Source organism: Phocoena sinus, chromosome 13, assembly GCF_008692025.1.
Source record: "Phocoena sinus isolate mPhoSin1 chromosome 13, mPhoSin1.pri, whole genome shotgun sequence".
Classification (NCBI taxonomy): domain Eukaryota; kingdom Metazoa; phylum Chordata; class Mammalia; order Artiodactyla; family Phocoenidae; genus Phocoena; species Phocoena sinus.
The window spans coordinates 80,185,335-80,201,129 of NC_045775.1; the positions used below are offsets into that span (position 1 = coordinate 80,185,335).

The 15,795-nt window shown below is 39.3% G+C and overlaps 1 protein-coding gene across 1 annotated transcript in view; it reads right to left on the bottom strand.

Moving 5' to 3' along the window:
* The window catches only part of ACOXL (acyl-CoA oxidase like), a 315,604-nt gene that overhangs the window by 72,239 nt on the left and 227,570 nt on the right, over nucleotides 1-15,795 (bottom strand). The window contains 4 exon segments of the mRNA XM_032653453.1: nucleotides 499-542; nucleotides 545-609; nucleotides 15,044-15,134; nucleotides 15,137-15,152. Of these exon segments, the coding sequence (XP_032509344.1) occupies nucleotides 499-542; nucleotides 545-609; nucleotides 15,044-15,134; nucleotides 15,137-15,152 (216 nt within the window).

Here is a 15,795-nt window from a genome sequence, read left to right on the forward strand (position 1 = left end):
CAACCCCATTGGTACAGTACTTGGTGCAAATTCCCTCTAGATTTCTTATCAATGCTGATAAGAGGTTTTACGTTTTTGCAGAACGTCATGGGCATTTTAATAGGAAATAGAGTGCATCTCAGGCTAATTCAATGGTCAATTTTCACATGTGCCTGATGCACGCCCCCCCCCCCCAAGAAAACAATGTATTCACTATTACATACAGACAATGACTCTTCAATTCCAATAAGGGTTAAAAATTACCCCACTCATCAACTCCCATGGCAGCCAAACGACACTTGCAGGTAAAATTCTAAAAGATGCCGCACAAGAGATAATCACTAGCATCAGGGCCTCCAAGCAAGCAAGGCTGTCAGGCAAAATGGCTTGTAGGAATTCTAGCCATTTCCAGAAGCTTGTAATTACGCTGACTCATCCTGTATTACATTAGCAGATAGTTCACCAGCAAGAATATGCCTTAAACACCAAAAGGAAAAATATAACACAATGTATCTTTACCTTATAATAAATCCGGGCCACCAAACCCCGCTGAAGAACCCTTCATGAAAATTGACTGCTTTCAACAGAAAGGCGAGATTACCAACTGTGTCCGTGTTAAACGCCAGGAAACTGAAGGAAAAACACAGTGACCATCATTATTATTTTGTCCTCACCAAAGAATTTCAATTTGAAAGAAATAGGGTTTGTTTTTTCAAAAAGAATTTCCTCCCAATAGATAAGTAGTGTAAGTACACGTAATCATCCCCTTGCATCTCTTACTTGCTGTATTTTGTGCTTCTTCTCGCTATTTTTTGGATGAATGCCTCGCTATTTTTTGGATGAATGCTTGGATCTAGTTATTCTGTGTGGTCATCCTTGTGATATAAGGATAATTTGGTTTACTGGTTTTTCCACTTACGACTTTTTTAATCTTTTAAAGAATATTTTATTTAGCTTTTTAAAAAAATTTTATTGAAGTGTACTTGATGTACAATATTATATATTACAGGTGTACAATATAATGGTTCACAATTTTTAAAGGCTGTACTCCATTTAGTTATTATAAAATATTGGCTATATTCCCTGTGTTGTACAATATATCCTTGTAGCTTATTTTATACCTAATAATTTACACCACTTACTATTGTATTAAAATAGTGTTTAATATTTTACATAGTCTTCCTTCATTAACAGCTATATAATTTTCATGAAGTAGGTTTATAATAATTTACCCAACATTGTTGGACATTTGTTATAACAGTGATTATAAATGAATAGTAGTAGTCAAATATATCTGTCACAAAGTACTTGGCAATGAATAATGTTTCTCAAATACATTATGTATTTATTGCTAACTATTGCTGTGAATTATTCAATAATCTCAATAATTCTGTGATGTGGATACTACAATTAACCAATGTACAGTTGGGAGAATCTGAGGCTCTGCAAGATTCAGTAACCTGCTCAAGGTCACAGAGGCAGAACACATTCATGCTCAGTGTTGTCTCAGGGGATGCCCGTATTGAAGGGAAGAGGAGCCCCAGAGGGCAGTGAGAGGGGTGTGGACAAGCACAGGGTAGAGTGTGTCACAGAGATGGTGACTTTCTTCAGCAGGAAGTAATTTCCATCTTCCCCATCTGGCAAATGAGGAAACTGAGGCACATGGGAGTTAAGAGATTTAGGCACAAACAGACTCAAAACACCCAAGTCTCCCTCAAAAGCTCTTGGGGCTTTTCATCATGCAACTCTGCCTTTTGGGGTGATTTTGTCCCCCCAACACTCCATGAAACTTCTGTCGTTAGAACTTAGAATTAACTAAGGAGTTAATTCACAGTTAGGGTTTCCCATATCTCAGCTACCCCTTTGCCCTCCCCTTCCCCCAGATCTTTGGGAAGTAAGTTATTATAAGACCCAAATAATTTAGATTCTCTTTAACTAAAATTTAAAACCTACACGTAGCTTGTTGTTGCTTAATCAGAAGCCACAAGAGAAATATTAAGAAGCACTGATACAGTGCTTTTGAGAATCATCCTCCATTTAGACAAGTAAGATGGGAGGTTACTTACATGCCAGTTACATGGAGATTTAAATTATATCAATAGTTATTCTGAATCTAGTCTTTAGAAGATTGGGTTTCTGTTTCAAACTATTTCACAAAAGCTGTAAAGAACTTTCATATTCTACTGAAAAGCATGTTTTAGTCATTCCAGGGACTGTTACTATGAAACATGGAGACTGTGAATGTTGTTATTAGAAACTACCTTTCCTGGGATATTTATTGTAGAACGCTGTCCACCTGAGGCTGTGAACAGCATGCACCACAGGAAGTGGACTTCATCCACCCACCCTATCATAGTCACCTACCAAGCATGACTGTGCCACATGGCTCTAGGAGCTCACCCAGCATAGAAGACTAGGCAGAGTATCTTAAAAGTAGGAAAATCACTAAGGGCAACTTCCTTGTATTTCACAAGAAGGTCAAAATGACTCTAAATTTAAATAAAATTTAAATTAAATTCAAAGGTACATCATGAGTCATCAGGAAGCTGCAAATGGAAACCACAATGAGGTAGCATAATAAATCCACCAGAATGACTGAAACTAAATAGACTGACAACTTCAAATGTTGACAAGGATAAGGAGTAGCCAGAACTCTCATACTTGTTGATGGACTGTAGAACTGTAAAACCACACTGGAAAAAGTTCTCAGTTTCTCATAAAACTAAATACACATAACCTATGACTCAGCAATTCCATTCCTACTATTTGCCTTAGAGAAATAAAAACACATTCATGAAAACACTTGTATACAATGTTCACGGAAGTTCTGCTCAGAGGAGTGAAAACCTGTTAATACCCGAGGTGTCTACCTGTCACGAGAATGGAAAACAATACAATTATACGCCAATAAAATGGACAACCTAGAAGAAATGGATAAAGTCCTAGAAACGTATGCTCTTTAAAGACCGAATGAAGAAGAAATAGAAAATATGAACAGACTAATTACCAGTAATAAAATTGAATCAGTAAAAGAACCAAACAAACTAAAAAAACTCCCAACAAACAGAAGTCCAGGACAAGGTGGCTTCATAGGTGAATTCTACCAAAAATTTAAAGAACAAGTAACATCTATCTTTCTCAAACTACCCCAAAATATCGAAGAGAAAGGAACACTTCTGAACTCATTATATGAGGCCAGCATCACCCTGATACAAAAACCAGTAAAGATATTAGACAAGGGGAGACCTTCAAGGTGGTGGAGGAGTAAGACGTGGAGATCAACTTCCTCCCCAAAAATACATCAGAAATACATCTACATGTGGAACAACTCCTACAGAACACCTACTGAATGCTGACAGAAGACCTCAGACTTCCCAAAAGATATATATATATTTTTCCTTTTTCTCTTTTTGTCAGTGTGTATGTGTATGCTTCTTTGTGTAATTTTTGTCTGTATAGCTTTGCTTTTACCATTTGTCCTAGGGATCTGTCTGTCAGGGCTTTTTTTTTTTTTTTTTCTTTCTTTTCGGTATGCAGGCCTCTCACTGTTGTGGCCTCTCCCGTTGCGGAGCACAGGCTCCAGACGCGCAGGCTCAGCGGCCATGGCTCAGGGGCCCAGCCGCTCTGCGGCATGTGGGATCCTCCCGGACAGGGGCACAAACCCATGTCCCCTGCATCAGCAGGCAAACCCTCAACCACTGCGCCCCCAGGGAAGCTCCGGGGGTTTTTTTTAGTATAGTTTTTAGCACTTGTTATTATTGGTGGATTTGTTTTTTGGTTTGGTTGCTCTCTTTCTTTCTTTCCCTCCCTCTCTCCTTCCCTCCCTCCCTTCCTTCCTTCCTTTCTTTTTTCTCCGTTTTCTTCTGAGCCGTGTGGCTGAGAGGGTCTTGGTGCCCTGGCCGGGTATAAGGACTGTGCCTCTGAGGTGGGAGAGCCAAATTCAGGACACTGGTCCACAAGAGACCTCCTAGCTCCACATAATATCAAACGGCGAAAACTCTTCCCAGAGATCTCCATCTCAATGCTGAGACCCAGCTCCACTCAAAGAGCAGCAAGCTACAGTGCTGGACACCCTATGCCAAACAACTAACAAGACAGGAACACAACCCAACCCGTTAGCAGAGAGGCTGCCTAAAATCATAATAAGGTCACAGGCACCCCAAAACACACCATCAGATGCAGTCCTGCCCACCAGAAAGACAGGATCCAGCCTCATCCACCAGAACACAGGCACAAGTCCCCTCCACCAGGAACCCTATACAAAGCACTGAACCATCTTTACCCACTGCGGGTAGACAGCAAAAATAACAGGAACTACGAACCTGCAGCCTGTGAAAAGGAGACCCCCAAACACAGTAAGTTAAGCAAAATGAGAAGACAGAGAAACACACAGCAGATGAAGGAGCAAGGTAAAAACCCATCAGACCGGGCTTCCCTGGTGGCACAGTGGTTGAGAGTCCACCTGCCGATGCACGGGACACGGGTTCATGTCCCAGTCCGGGAAGATCCCACATGCCGCGGAGCAGCTGGGCCCATGAGCCATGGCCGCTGAGCCTGCGTGTCCAGAGCCTGTGCTCCACAACGGGAGAGGTCACAACAGTGAGAGGCCCGCGTACCGCAAAAACAAAAACAAAAACCCATCAGATCAAACAAATGAAGAGGAAATAGGCAGTCTACCTGAAAAAGAATTCAGAGTAATGACAGTGAAGATGATCCAAAATCTTGTAAATAGAATGGAGAAAAGACAAGAAACATTTAACAAGGACCTAGAAGAACTAAAGAGCAAACAAACAATGATGAACAACACAATACATGTAATTAAAAATTCTCTAGAAGGAATCAATAGCAGAATAACTGAGGCAGAAGAACGGATAAGTGACCTGGAAGATAAAATAGTGGAAATAACTACTGCATAGCAGAATAAAGAAAAAAGAATGAAAAGAATTGAGGACAGTCTCAGAGACCTCTGGGACAACAGTAAATGCACCAACATTTGAATTATAGGGGTCGCAGAAGAAGAAGACAAAAACAAAGGGTCTGAGAAAATATTTGAAGAGATTATTGTTGAAAACTTCCCTAACATGGGAAAAGAAACAGTCAATCAAATCCAGGAAGTGCAGAGAGTCCCATACAGGATAAATCCAGGAGAAACACGCCAAGACACATATTAACCAAACTGTCAAAAATTAAATACAAAGAAAAAATATTAAAAGCAGCAAGGGAAAAACAGCAAATAACATACAAGGGAATCCCCAAACAGCTGATCTTTCAGCAGAAACTCCGCAAGCCAGAAGGGAGTGGCAGGACATATTTAAAGTGATGAAAGGGAAGAACCTACAACCAAGATTACTCTACCCAGCAAGGATCTCATTCAGATTCAACGGCAAAATTAGAACCTTTACAGACAAGCAAAAGCTAAGAGAATTAAGCACCACAAAACCAACTTTACAACAAATGCTAAAGGAACTTCTCTAGGCAGGAAACAAGACAGAAGGAAAAGACCTACAATAACAAAAACCCAATACAATTAAGAAAATGGTAATAGGGACATACGTATTGATAACTACCTTAAATGTAAATGGATTAAATGCTCCAACCAAAAGATACAAAATGGCTGAGTGGATAAACAAACAAGACCCATATATATGCTGTCTACAAGAGACCCACTTCAGACCTAGGGACATACAGACTGAAAGTGAGGGGATGGAAAAAGATACTCCATGCAACTGGAAATCAAAAGAAAGCTGGAGTAGCAGTTCTCATATTAGACAAAATAGACTTTAAAATAAACACTATTACAAGAGACAAAGAAGGACACTACATAATGATCAAGGGATCAATCCAAGAAGATATAACAATTGTAAATATTTATGCACCCAACATTGGAGCACCTCAATACATAAGGTAAATGCTAACAGCCATAAAAGGAGAAATTTACAGTAACACAGGAAGAATAGGGGACGTTAACACCCCACTTTCACCAATGGACAGATCATCCAAAATGAATTAAATAAGGAAACACTAGCTTTAAATGATACATTAAACAAGATGGACTTAATTGACAGTTATAGGACATTCCGTCCAAAAACAACAGAATACACTTTCTTCTCAACTGCTCATGGAACATTCTCCAGGATAGATCATATCTTGGGTCACAAATCAAGCCTTCTTAAATTTAAGAAAATTGAAATCATATCAAGTATCTTCTCCGATCGCAACACTATGAGACTAGATGTCAATTACACGACGAAATCTGTAAAAAATACACACACCCGGAGGCTAAACAATATACTACTTAATAACCAAGAGATCACTGAAGAAATGAGAGGAAACCAAAAATCACCTAGACACAAATGACAATGAAAACATGACAACCCAAAACCTATGGAATGCAGCAAAAGCAGTTCTAAGAGGAAAGTTTATGACAATACAATACTACCTCAAGAAACAAGAAAAATCTCAAATAAACAACCGAACTTTACACCTAAAGCAATTAAAGAAAGAACAAAAATACCCCAAAGTTAGCAGAAGGAAAGAAATCATAAAGATCAGATCAGAAATAAATGAAAAAGAAATGAAGGAAATGAGAGCAAAGATCAATTAAACTAAAAGCTGGTTCTTTGAGAAAATAAACAAAATTGATAAACCACTAGCCAGACTCATCAAGAAAAAAAAGGGAGAAGACTCAAATCAATAGAATTAGAAATGAAAAAGGAGAAGCAACAGCAGACACTGCAGAAATACAAAGGATCATGAGAGATTACTACAAGCAACTACATGCCAATAAAATGGACACCCTGGAAGAAATGGACAAATTCTTAGAAAAGCACAACCTTCCAAAACTGAACCAGGAAGAAATAGGAAATATAAACAGGCCAACCACAAGCACTGAAATTGAGACTGTGATGAAAAATCTTCCAACAAACAAAAGCCCAGGACCAGATGGCTCCACAGGTGAATTCTATCAAACATTTAGAGAAGAGCTAACACCCATCCTTCTCAAACTCTTCCAAAATATAGCAGAAGAAGGAACACTCCCAAACTCATTCTACGAGGCCACCGTCACCCTAATACCAAAACCAGACAAAGATGTCACAAAGAAAGAAAACTAGAGGCCAATATCACTGATGAACATAGATGCAAATGCTCCTCAACAAAATACCAGCAAACAGAATCCAACAGCACATTAAAAGGATCATACACCATGATCAAGTGGGGTTTACCCCAGGAAGGCAAGGATTCTTCAATATATGCAAATCAATCAATGTGATACACCATATTAACAACTTGAAGGAGAAAAACCATATGATCATCTCAATAGATGCAGAGAAAGCTTTAGACAAAATTCAACACCATTTATGATAAAAACCCTCCAGAAAGTAGGCATAGAGGGAACTTACCTCAACATATCAAAGGCCATATATGACAAACTCACAGCCAACATTGTTCTCAATGGTGAAAAACTGAAACCATTTCCACTAAAATCAGGAACAAGACAAGGTTGCCCACTCTCACCACTACTATTTAACATAGTTTTGGAAGTTTTAGCCACAGCAATCAGAGAAGAAGAAGAAATAAAAGGAATCCAAATCAGAAAAGAAGAAGTAAAGCTGTCACGGTTTGCAGATGACATGATACTATACATACAGAATCCTAAAGATGTTACCAGAAAACCACTATAGCTAATCAACGAATTTGGTAACTTAGCAGGATACAAAATTAATGCACAGAAATCTCTTGCATTCCTATATGCTAATGATGAAAAATCTGAAAGAGAAATTAGGGAAATACTCTCATTTACCATTGCAGCAAAAAGAATAAAATGCCTAGGAATAAACCTACCTAAGGAGACAAAAGACCTGTATGCGGAAAACTATAAGACACTGATGAAAGAAATTAAAGATAATACAAACAGATGGAGAGATATACCATGTTCTTGGATTGGAAGAATCAACATTGTGAAAATGACTATACTACCCAAAGCGATCTACAGATTCAATGTAATTCCTATCATACTACCAATGGCATTTTTTACAGAACTATAACAAAATATCTCACAATTTGTATGGAAACACAAAAGACCCCAAATAGACAAAGCAATATTGAAAAGAAAAATGGGGCTGGAGCAATCAGGCGCCTGTACTTCAGACTATACTACAAAGCTACAGTATTCAAGACAGTATGGTACTGGCACAAAAACAGACATATAGATCAGTGGAACAGGATAGAAAACCCAGAGATAAATCCATGCACATATGGTCACCTTATCTTCGATAAAGGAGGCAAGAATATACAATGGAGAAAAGACAGCCTCTTCAATAAGTGGTGCTGCGAAAACTGGACAGCTACATGTAAAAGAATGAAATTAGAACACTCCCTAACACCATACACAAAAATAAACTCAAAATGGATTAAAGACCTAAATGTAAGGCCAGACACTATCAAACTCTTAGAAGAAAACATAGGCAGAACACTCTATGACATAAATCACAGCAAGATCCTTTTTGACCCACCACCTAGAGAAATGGAAATAAAACCAGAAATAAACAAATGGGACCTAATGAAACTGAAAGCTTTTTCACAGCAAAGGAAACCATAAACAAGACCAAAAGACAACCCTCAGAATGGGAGAAAATATTTGCAAATGAAGCAACGGACAAACTCCAAAATTTACAAGCAGCTCATGCAGCTCAATATTTAAAACACAAACAACCCAATCCAAAAATGGGCAGAAGACCTAAATAGACATTTCTCCAAAGAAGATACAGACTGCCAACAGACACATGAAAGGATGCTCAACATCACTAATCATTAGAGAAATGCAAATCAAAACTACAATGAGGTATCACCTCACACCAGTCAGAATGGCCATCATCAAATATCTACACAGAACAAATGCTGGAGAAGGTTTGGAGAAAAGGGAACCCTCTTGCACTGTTGGGGGGAATGTAAATTGATACAGCCGCTATGGAGAACAGCATGGAGGTTCCTTAAAAAACTAAAAATAGAACTACCATACGATCCACCAATCCCACTCCTGGGCATATATCCTGAGAAAACCGTAATTCAAAAAGAGTCATGTACCACAATGTTCATTGCAGCTCTATTTACAATAGCCAGGACATGGAAGCAACCTAAGTGTACGCTGACAGATGAATGGATAAAGAAGATGTGGCACATATATACAGTGGAATATTACTCAGTCATAAAAAGAAACGATATTGAGTTATTTGTAGTGAGGTGGATGGACCTAGAGTCTGTCATACAGAGTGAAGTAGGTCAGAAAGAGAAAAACAAATACCGTATGCTAACATATATATATATGTATATATATATGGAATCTTTTAAAGAAAAAACGTGCTGAAGAAACTAGGGGCAGGACAGGAATATAGATGCAGATGTAGAGAATGGAGTTGAGGACATGGGGAGGGGGAAGGGTAAGCTGGGATGAAGTGAGATAGTGGCATGGACTTATATACACTGCCAAATGTAAAACAGATAGAGGGAAGCAGCCGCATAGCACACGGAGATCAGTTCAGTGCTTTGTCACCACCTAGAGGGGTGGGATAGGGAGGGTGGGAAGGAGACGCAAGAGGGAGGAGACATGGAGATATATGGTTATGTATAGCTGATTCACTTTGTTATAAAGCAGAAACTAACACACCATTGTAAAGCAATTATACTCCAATAAAGATGTTATAAAAAAAAGATTTGTGTCTTTCATTGTAGGTAAATTCTACATAAGTAGAAAAACCTGTAACCAAATATTGAACTCTAGTTAATGATGCTCATTCCAAATTATTTATTATTTAGAAGTATGTTGATGTCTGCTGTTTACTTTGAAGTGCACCAGCAGAAGAAAAGATGAATTGAAGGATGGGTTGAGGGGTTGGTACATGGATATATATGTGATACAGTAATCACAGCCACAGGTTAATAGCTGACTCTCTATGGTGAGGATATGAATGTTCCCTACAATTATTTCTATTTCCCTGAGTGTCTGAAAATGTTCATAATATAAATGGCACAGCATTCAAGTACAGCACAGAAGCTTGCCTTTCCTCAGCCTCCACAGTCTCCTAGGGATCCACAGGCTGATGAGATCCGTGAGGGCTCCAGTGTCAACCCCTTAGGAGAGGGGGAGAGGCAGCACTCACTGGGACAAGAAAGGGCAGAATGGAGCTGTTGCAGAACCAAGTACAGCCCCAATCAGAGCCAAGCCCTGGCCTCCTCACCTAGTCTCATGGAACCTTTCCAGTACCATGACTGACTCCCCCCACTGTTCAGATGAAGGCTAGCCTCTGGGTGTCCATACAAATGGCCGCCTACCTGGAGGGATTTCAGGGCACCAGGAAGTTTTCATCCCTTCTTTCCTCCTGTCCCCACCTGCTCATGGGTACTTCTCTTGTGAGTTGTCAGTAAGACTGCCATCCAACGGCTCTACTTGCATGTAAGCTCCATGAAGGCTAAGAACCCACAGTTACTGCTGTATTGTTAACACCTAGAGAAGTGCCCCATACACTATGTGTGTGGAAATGTGTTGGATGACAAAGGCTTTTCTTAATATACATAAAAATGAGAGTAAGTAAGGTTTGGGGACTTAAGGAGATAAACACAGCCAGACTGAATCAGTAAAACCAGGATGTGTGGGAGAGAGAAGTGCACTGTTTTGGAGGTTAATAACAGAGACAAAATAAATGGACTGGAACTTTCCAAATATTTACAATTGGAATACTGCCTTTGGCACATCTCAAGTCTATCTTGGAAGACTTGCTAGAAATATAGATTTGCATATCGGCGAGAGTCTGTTTTGCTTTTGAAATGATGGAAACAAGCCCTGCTCCGCTATCTGGAAGAGAAATAGAGGGGCAGATGATTTGTAGCTAGCTAGAGAACACGATTCCTGAATGGATGGAACTGATTCTGATGGGAATTGTACTGTTCTTTCAACTCCTTATATGTTGGAAATTTTCCAGCTAATAAATTTCGGGGAAAGCTATCAGCTTTCCACAAAATGCCCATTCAGGGCTAGAAATATTAAAAAGATTCACTGACTTTTTAGAGTGTGCAAGGACAAACAGACAAAACCAAGGGAAACTGTATAAAGTAAAAACTTCAAAAAAAAAAAACCACCCCCAAACCGAGCGAGACTTAAGTGAAACAGTCCTAGGATATGGGATCTGATGTTTCCAGCTTTAAGATAGACTACAGGGGCTTCCCTGGTGGCGCAGTGGTTGAGAGTCCGCCTGCCGATGCAGGGGACACGGGTTCGTGCCCCGGTCCGGGAGGATCCCACGTGCCGCGGAGCGGCTGGGCCCGTGAGCCATGGCCGCTGAGCCTGCGCGTCCGGAGCCTGTCCTCCGCAACGGGAGAGGCCACAACAGTGAGAGGCCCGCGTACCGCAAAAAAAAAAAAAAAAAAAAAAAAAAAAAGGTAGACTACAGTTTGAATAAACAGGAACCTGAGCAGTAGTTTAAAAAAAGGGGGGGGGGGGGAGGACAGAACGCAGATTTTTTAAATTTCACTTCATGCCAACAGATATGAAACGTCCCATACTATATATATTGTGTTTTCCATGTCTTTCATCAGGATTGTAAGATTATACTTTTTAATGAATAGTTTCCTTGGAAATTAGTTCAATACATTTGGGTTATGAAGACCAAAGTCTCCCTCCAAATAAAAATAATAATTTTCAAAAGGCACAAAAGGAAAAAGCACAATAAGCTCCTCAAAAGTAGCACAGGGCTTCCCTGGTGGCGCAGTGGTTGAGAGTCCGCCTGCCGATGCAGGGGACACGGGTTCGTGCCCCGGTCCGGGAAGATCCCACATGCCGCGGAGCGGCTGGGCCCGTGAGCCATGGCCGCTGAGCCTGCGCGTCCGGAGCCTGTCCTCCGCAACGGGAGAGGCCACAACAGTGAGAGGCCCGCGTAACGCATAAAAAATAAATAAATAAATAAAAAAGTAGCACAAAGGAGGCAGCACATTTATGAGCATAAGTCACTAAACAAAATTGAGAGTTTCTTAAGCATGCAGGGGTTATTTATCATATTAACTGATTAAAGAAGAAATCTCAGAATAGATAAAAATCATTTGCAGTAAAATTCATCTAATAATAAGAAGAATATGTTAAAAATAACAGTAAAAGGAGCTTCTTTAGGAAGTAAAGTGTGTCTATCAAAAAACTTTAGCAAATGTCATTCTTAATAGTGAAATATTAAACTAATTCTTTTTAAAACCAGGGATAAAATACTTTCTCACAAAAAAGAATAACTGGAAAGGAAGAAAGAAAAATTCATTATCTGCAGATAGTAGGGCTGTCTACCTCAAAGAATCTATAGTCACATTTAAAAGAAATTTTTAAGGTCAGGTTTATATATTGTACAAAATCCAACTGCGCGTATAATAAAATAGCAACAACAAAACCCAGAATTTAAAAAATATTCTTTTTACAACAACGACAAAATTCTAGTGTACCTAGTAATAAATCTGTCTAAGGTTATACTATGTTTGAAAGAAATTATCAAACTCTGGGAGACACTTGGGAGATTAACATTTCTGAGAGGAAGTTCAGTTTTATAAGCCTGTCAATTTTGCTGCAAATCTATAGACTTAATACACTTTCAAAGAAAATTCCAGTAGATCTTTTTAAATTGTGGTAAAATAAACACAACATAAAATCTACTACCTTAACCATTTTTAAGAGCACAGTTCAGTGGCATTAAGTACGTGCACTTGATCATGCAACCATCACCAATATGCATCTCCAAAATTTTTTCACCTTCCCAAACTGAAATTCTGTACCCAGCAAACACTAACTCCCATTTCTTCCTCCTCCTAGCCCCTGGTAATCACTATTCTACTTTCTGTCTCTATGAACTTGGCTACTCTAGACACTTTATATAAGGGCAACTATACAAAATTCGTCCTTTTGGTGTATGCAAGTTCTTTTCTTTCTTGGAGGAACTTGATAAACTTAACTCTAAAACTTATGTGGACATGCAAAAGACCCAGAATAGCCAACAATTCTGAATTATATTTTAAAGGTAATAATATAATAATATTATATATAATAAGTACCATATAATACTATTATACTATTATAAATCTAGTGGAATTGAGATGGTGTATTGTTGAATTAAGAATATACAAACAGTCTAGGAACCAAACAGCCCCCAAATGGACTCCTGCATATATAAAAGTTTAATAAATGTCAGAGGGGACATTCCAGATCACTTGGGAAAGACAGTCAATTCAGTATATGGGGCTGGAACAACTGACAATCCCTACAGGAGAAAAAAAAAAGAAATTAAATCCCTCCCTCACACCACAGACAAAAATTTCTAATGGATTCAAGAGTTAAATGTGAAAGGTGAAACTCTCAAACTTTAAAAAATGTATATTTCATGACGTCAAAGTAGACAAGATATGGAAAAGATTGATAAACTCAATTGTAATTTAAGAATTTCTGTTAATCAAAAAACACCATAAAGAAAATATAAGACAAGCCACAAACTTGGAGAAGAGAACTGTAACGTCTAAAAGTCAATAAGACTAAGACCAAAAAAGAAAAAAAAAAATGAAAGAAAAATTGGCAAAAGGCATGACAGGCATTTCACATAGGAAGAAATACAAATGGCAAATAGACATGTGAAAGCATACTCAGTTGTAACAGTAATATGTAAATGCAATTTTAAAGCATAGTGAGAGATCTTTTTCTTATGTTATATCGACAAAAATTAAGTCTGATAATACCAAGTGTTAGTTCCACAAGACACATGCTCCTGGTGGGGATATAAATTTGTACAATCACTGAAAAATAATTTGACATGATGTAGTAAAGTTGAACACTGGCATACCCACAACACAGCACTTTCACTCCTGGGTCATATATGCTACTGAGAAGTGTTTTTCAAACAATAGATTGCAAATGGCTAAAATGGCTCATGAAATCAGTTTAAAGGATTGAGATCAGTATTTTTAAAAAACAAAATTAAAAAATATCAGAGAGCATTATGAGTAATAGGATGAGCATTGTTTCATGAAATGTTTGTTTCACTTGTGCCTGTGGTGGGGAGGGAGGGCAGGAGACTCTATGGGTGTGTGGGTGTCCATGGTGATGGAGAACGTATTTCTCTGAGTCACAGCAACTAAATTTGAAAGCCCTGTAGAAATTCTTGCCCACATTCCCCAGAAAACATATACAAGATTTTTCATGAGAGCGTGTTCAAAATGTCAAAAAGACAACCCAAATATCCACTGATACTGGAGATTAAAATGGATGAGCAACTTGTGGCACAGACACATGATGAAATATTATGAGCACAGACAGAAGCTCTTCAACCACACACAACCACTTGGATGAACCTGAAAACAGGAAGCTATAGAATACCACACACATTATGCCTTATTTACCAAGTTTAAAGACAATACGAAAAAATCAATGAAAACAACCCAAAGCACAGATCCTGAAGCCAGACTATCTGGGTTCAAATCCTAGCTCTGTCACCTAGTGGCATGTAACCTTGGGCAAAACACTTAACCTCTGTGCCTGTTTCCTCATCTGTGAGATGGAAATAATAACCTACCTCATGGGGTGTTTAGGATTAAAACCTGTAAAGTCCTTGGAACAGTGAACATGCCAAAAAGAAGGAACAGGTGTAGGAAGAACAGAATTAGCAATGTTCTCGTTCTTAAGGTGGTTTGTGGGTGCATGAGTACTGAAGATACATATCCATTTATTTTTTCCACATATCAATATTTTTTAAATTTTATATTGGAGTGTAGTTGATTTACAACATTGTGTTAGTTTCAGGTGTACAGCAAAGTGGTTTAGCTATACACATACATGTATCTATGCTTTTTCAGATTCTATTCCCATATAGGTTATTACAGCATAATGAGTAGAGTTCCCTATGCTATACAGTAGGCTCTTGTTGATGCTCTCTTTTATATCAATATTTAAAATTTAAACAGGAGTGAGCTGTGCCATGACAAGGCCCTGTATACTCAGGCTCAAGAATAAGACACCCGGTCAACGATGCTGGCAGCCTGAATGGTCACATACCTGGTTCTCAGCTTGTCACCTCCCGATTCCATCCAGTTTCGGAGCAGGCTGGAGATGGGTCTTTCTTCATACTGCTTGGTGTACTGAGCCAGCAGTTCTGAACCACAACCTGCACATAGAGTTTATCACTTGTCAGCCATTTGTCAAAAACGCAATAAATGACAGAGTGTCTTTAACTGCTGCAGCAAGGTAAGGTCCAGCTACTTCTAGCAAACCCTTTGGAAGGACCCAAAGACAAGACTCATCCTTCATGAGGCCTCCACTTCCCCACAGCAGGTGTGTGGCCCTTACTCACCAACTCTCCCTCCATTCCCCATGGCCAGCTTAACTAGCTAACTGCTCTCTTTTCCCTTTGAGGCATCAGCCTTTAATGTGGTCCCAAGACCAACCATTTTAGGTGACACTTCAGATAAAACCTACTTGCCTTCCCTGGACCAGATGGGTGGCTGGTCTGTTTTCTTTTTTGCCTCTGATATTCTATGGTTGATTAGGCCTTTGGGGAATCATACTGAAATGTACAGTAAAACAATCTCCATCAATTGCTTTCCTCACAGCTTTAAAGTTATAACGTGGGCCTAAAACACTGCATGCTTGTCCAGGTTTGTTAAAAGAAGATGTCCAGGGCTAGGCTGCTGTAGAGAGAGGCCCAGGTGACGGTGAGCAGCAACTGCTAGGCACGTCAGTGAGGCCACCTTGGGCCAGCCTGCCCCGCCGCGCCTCCAGCCCAGCCGACTGCCAGGCAGGAGTGAGCC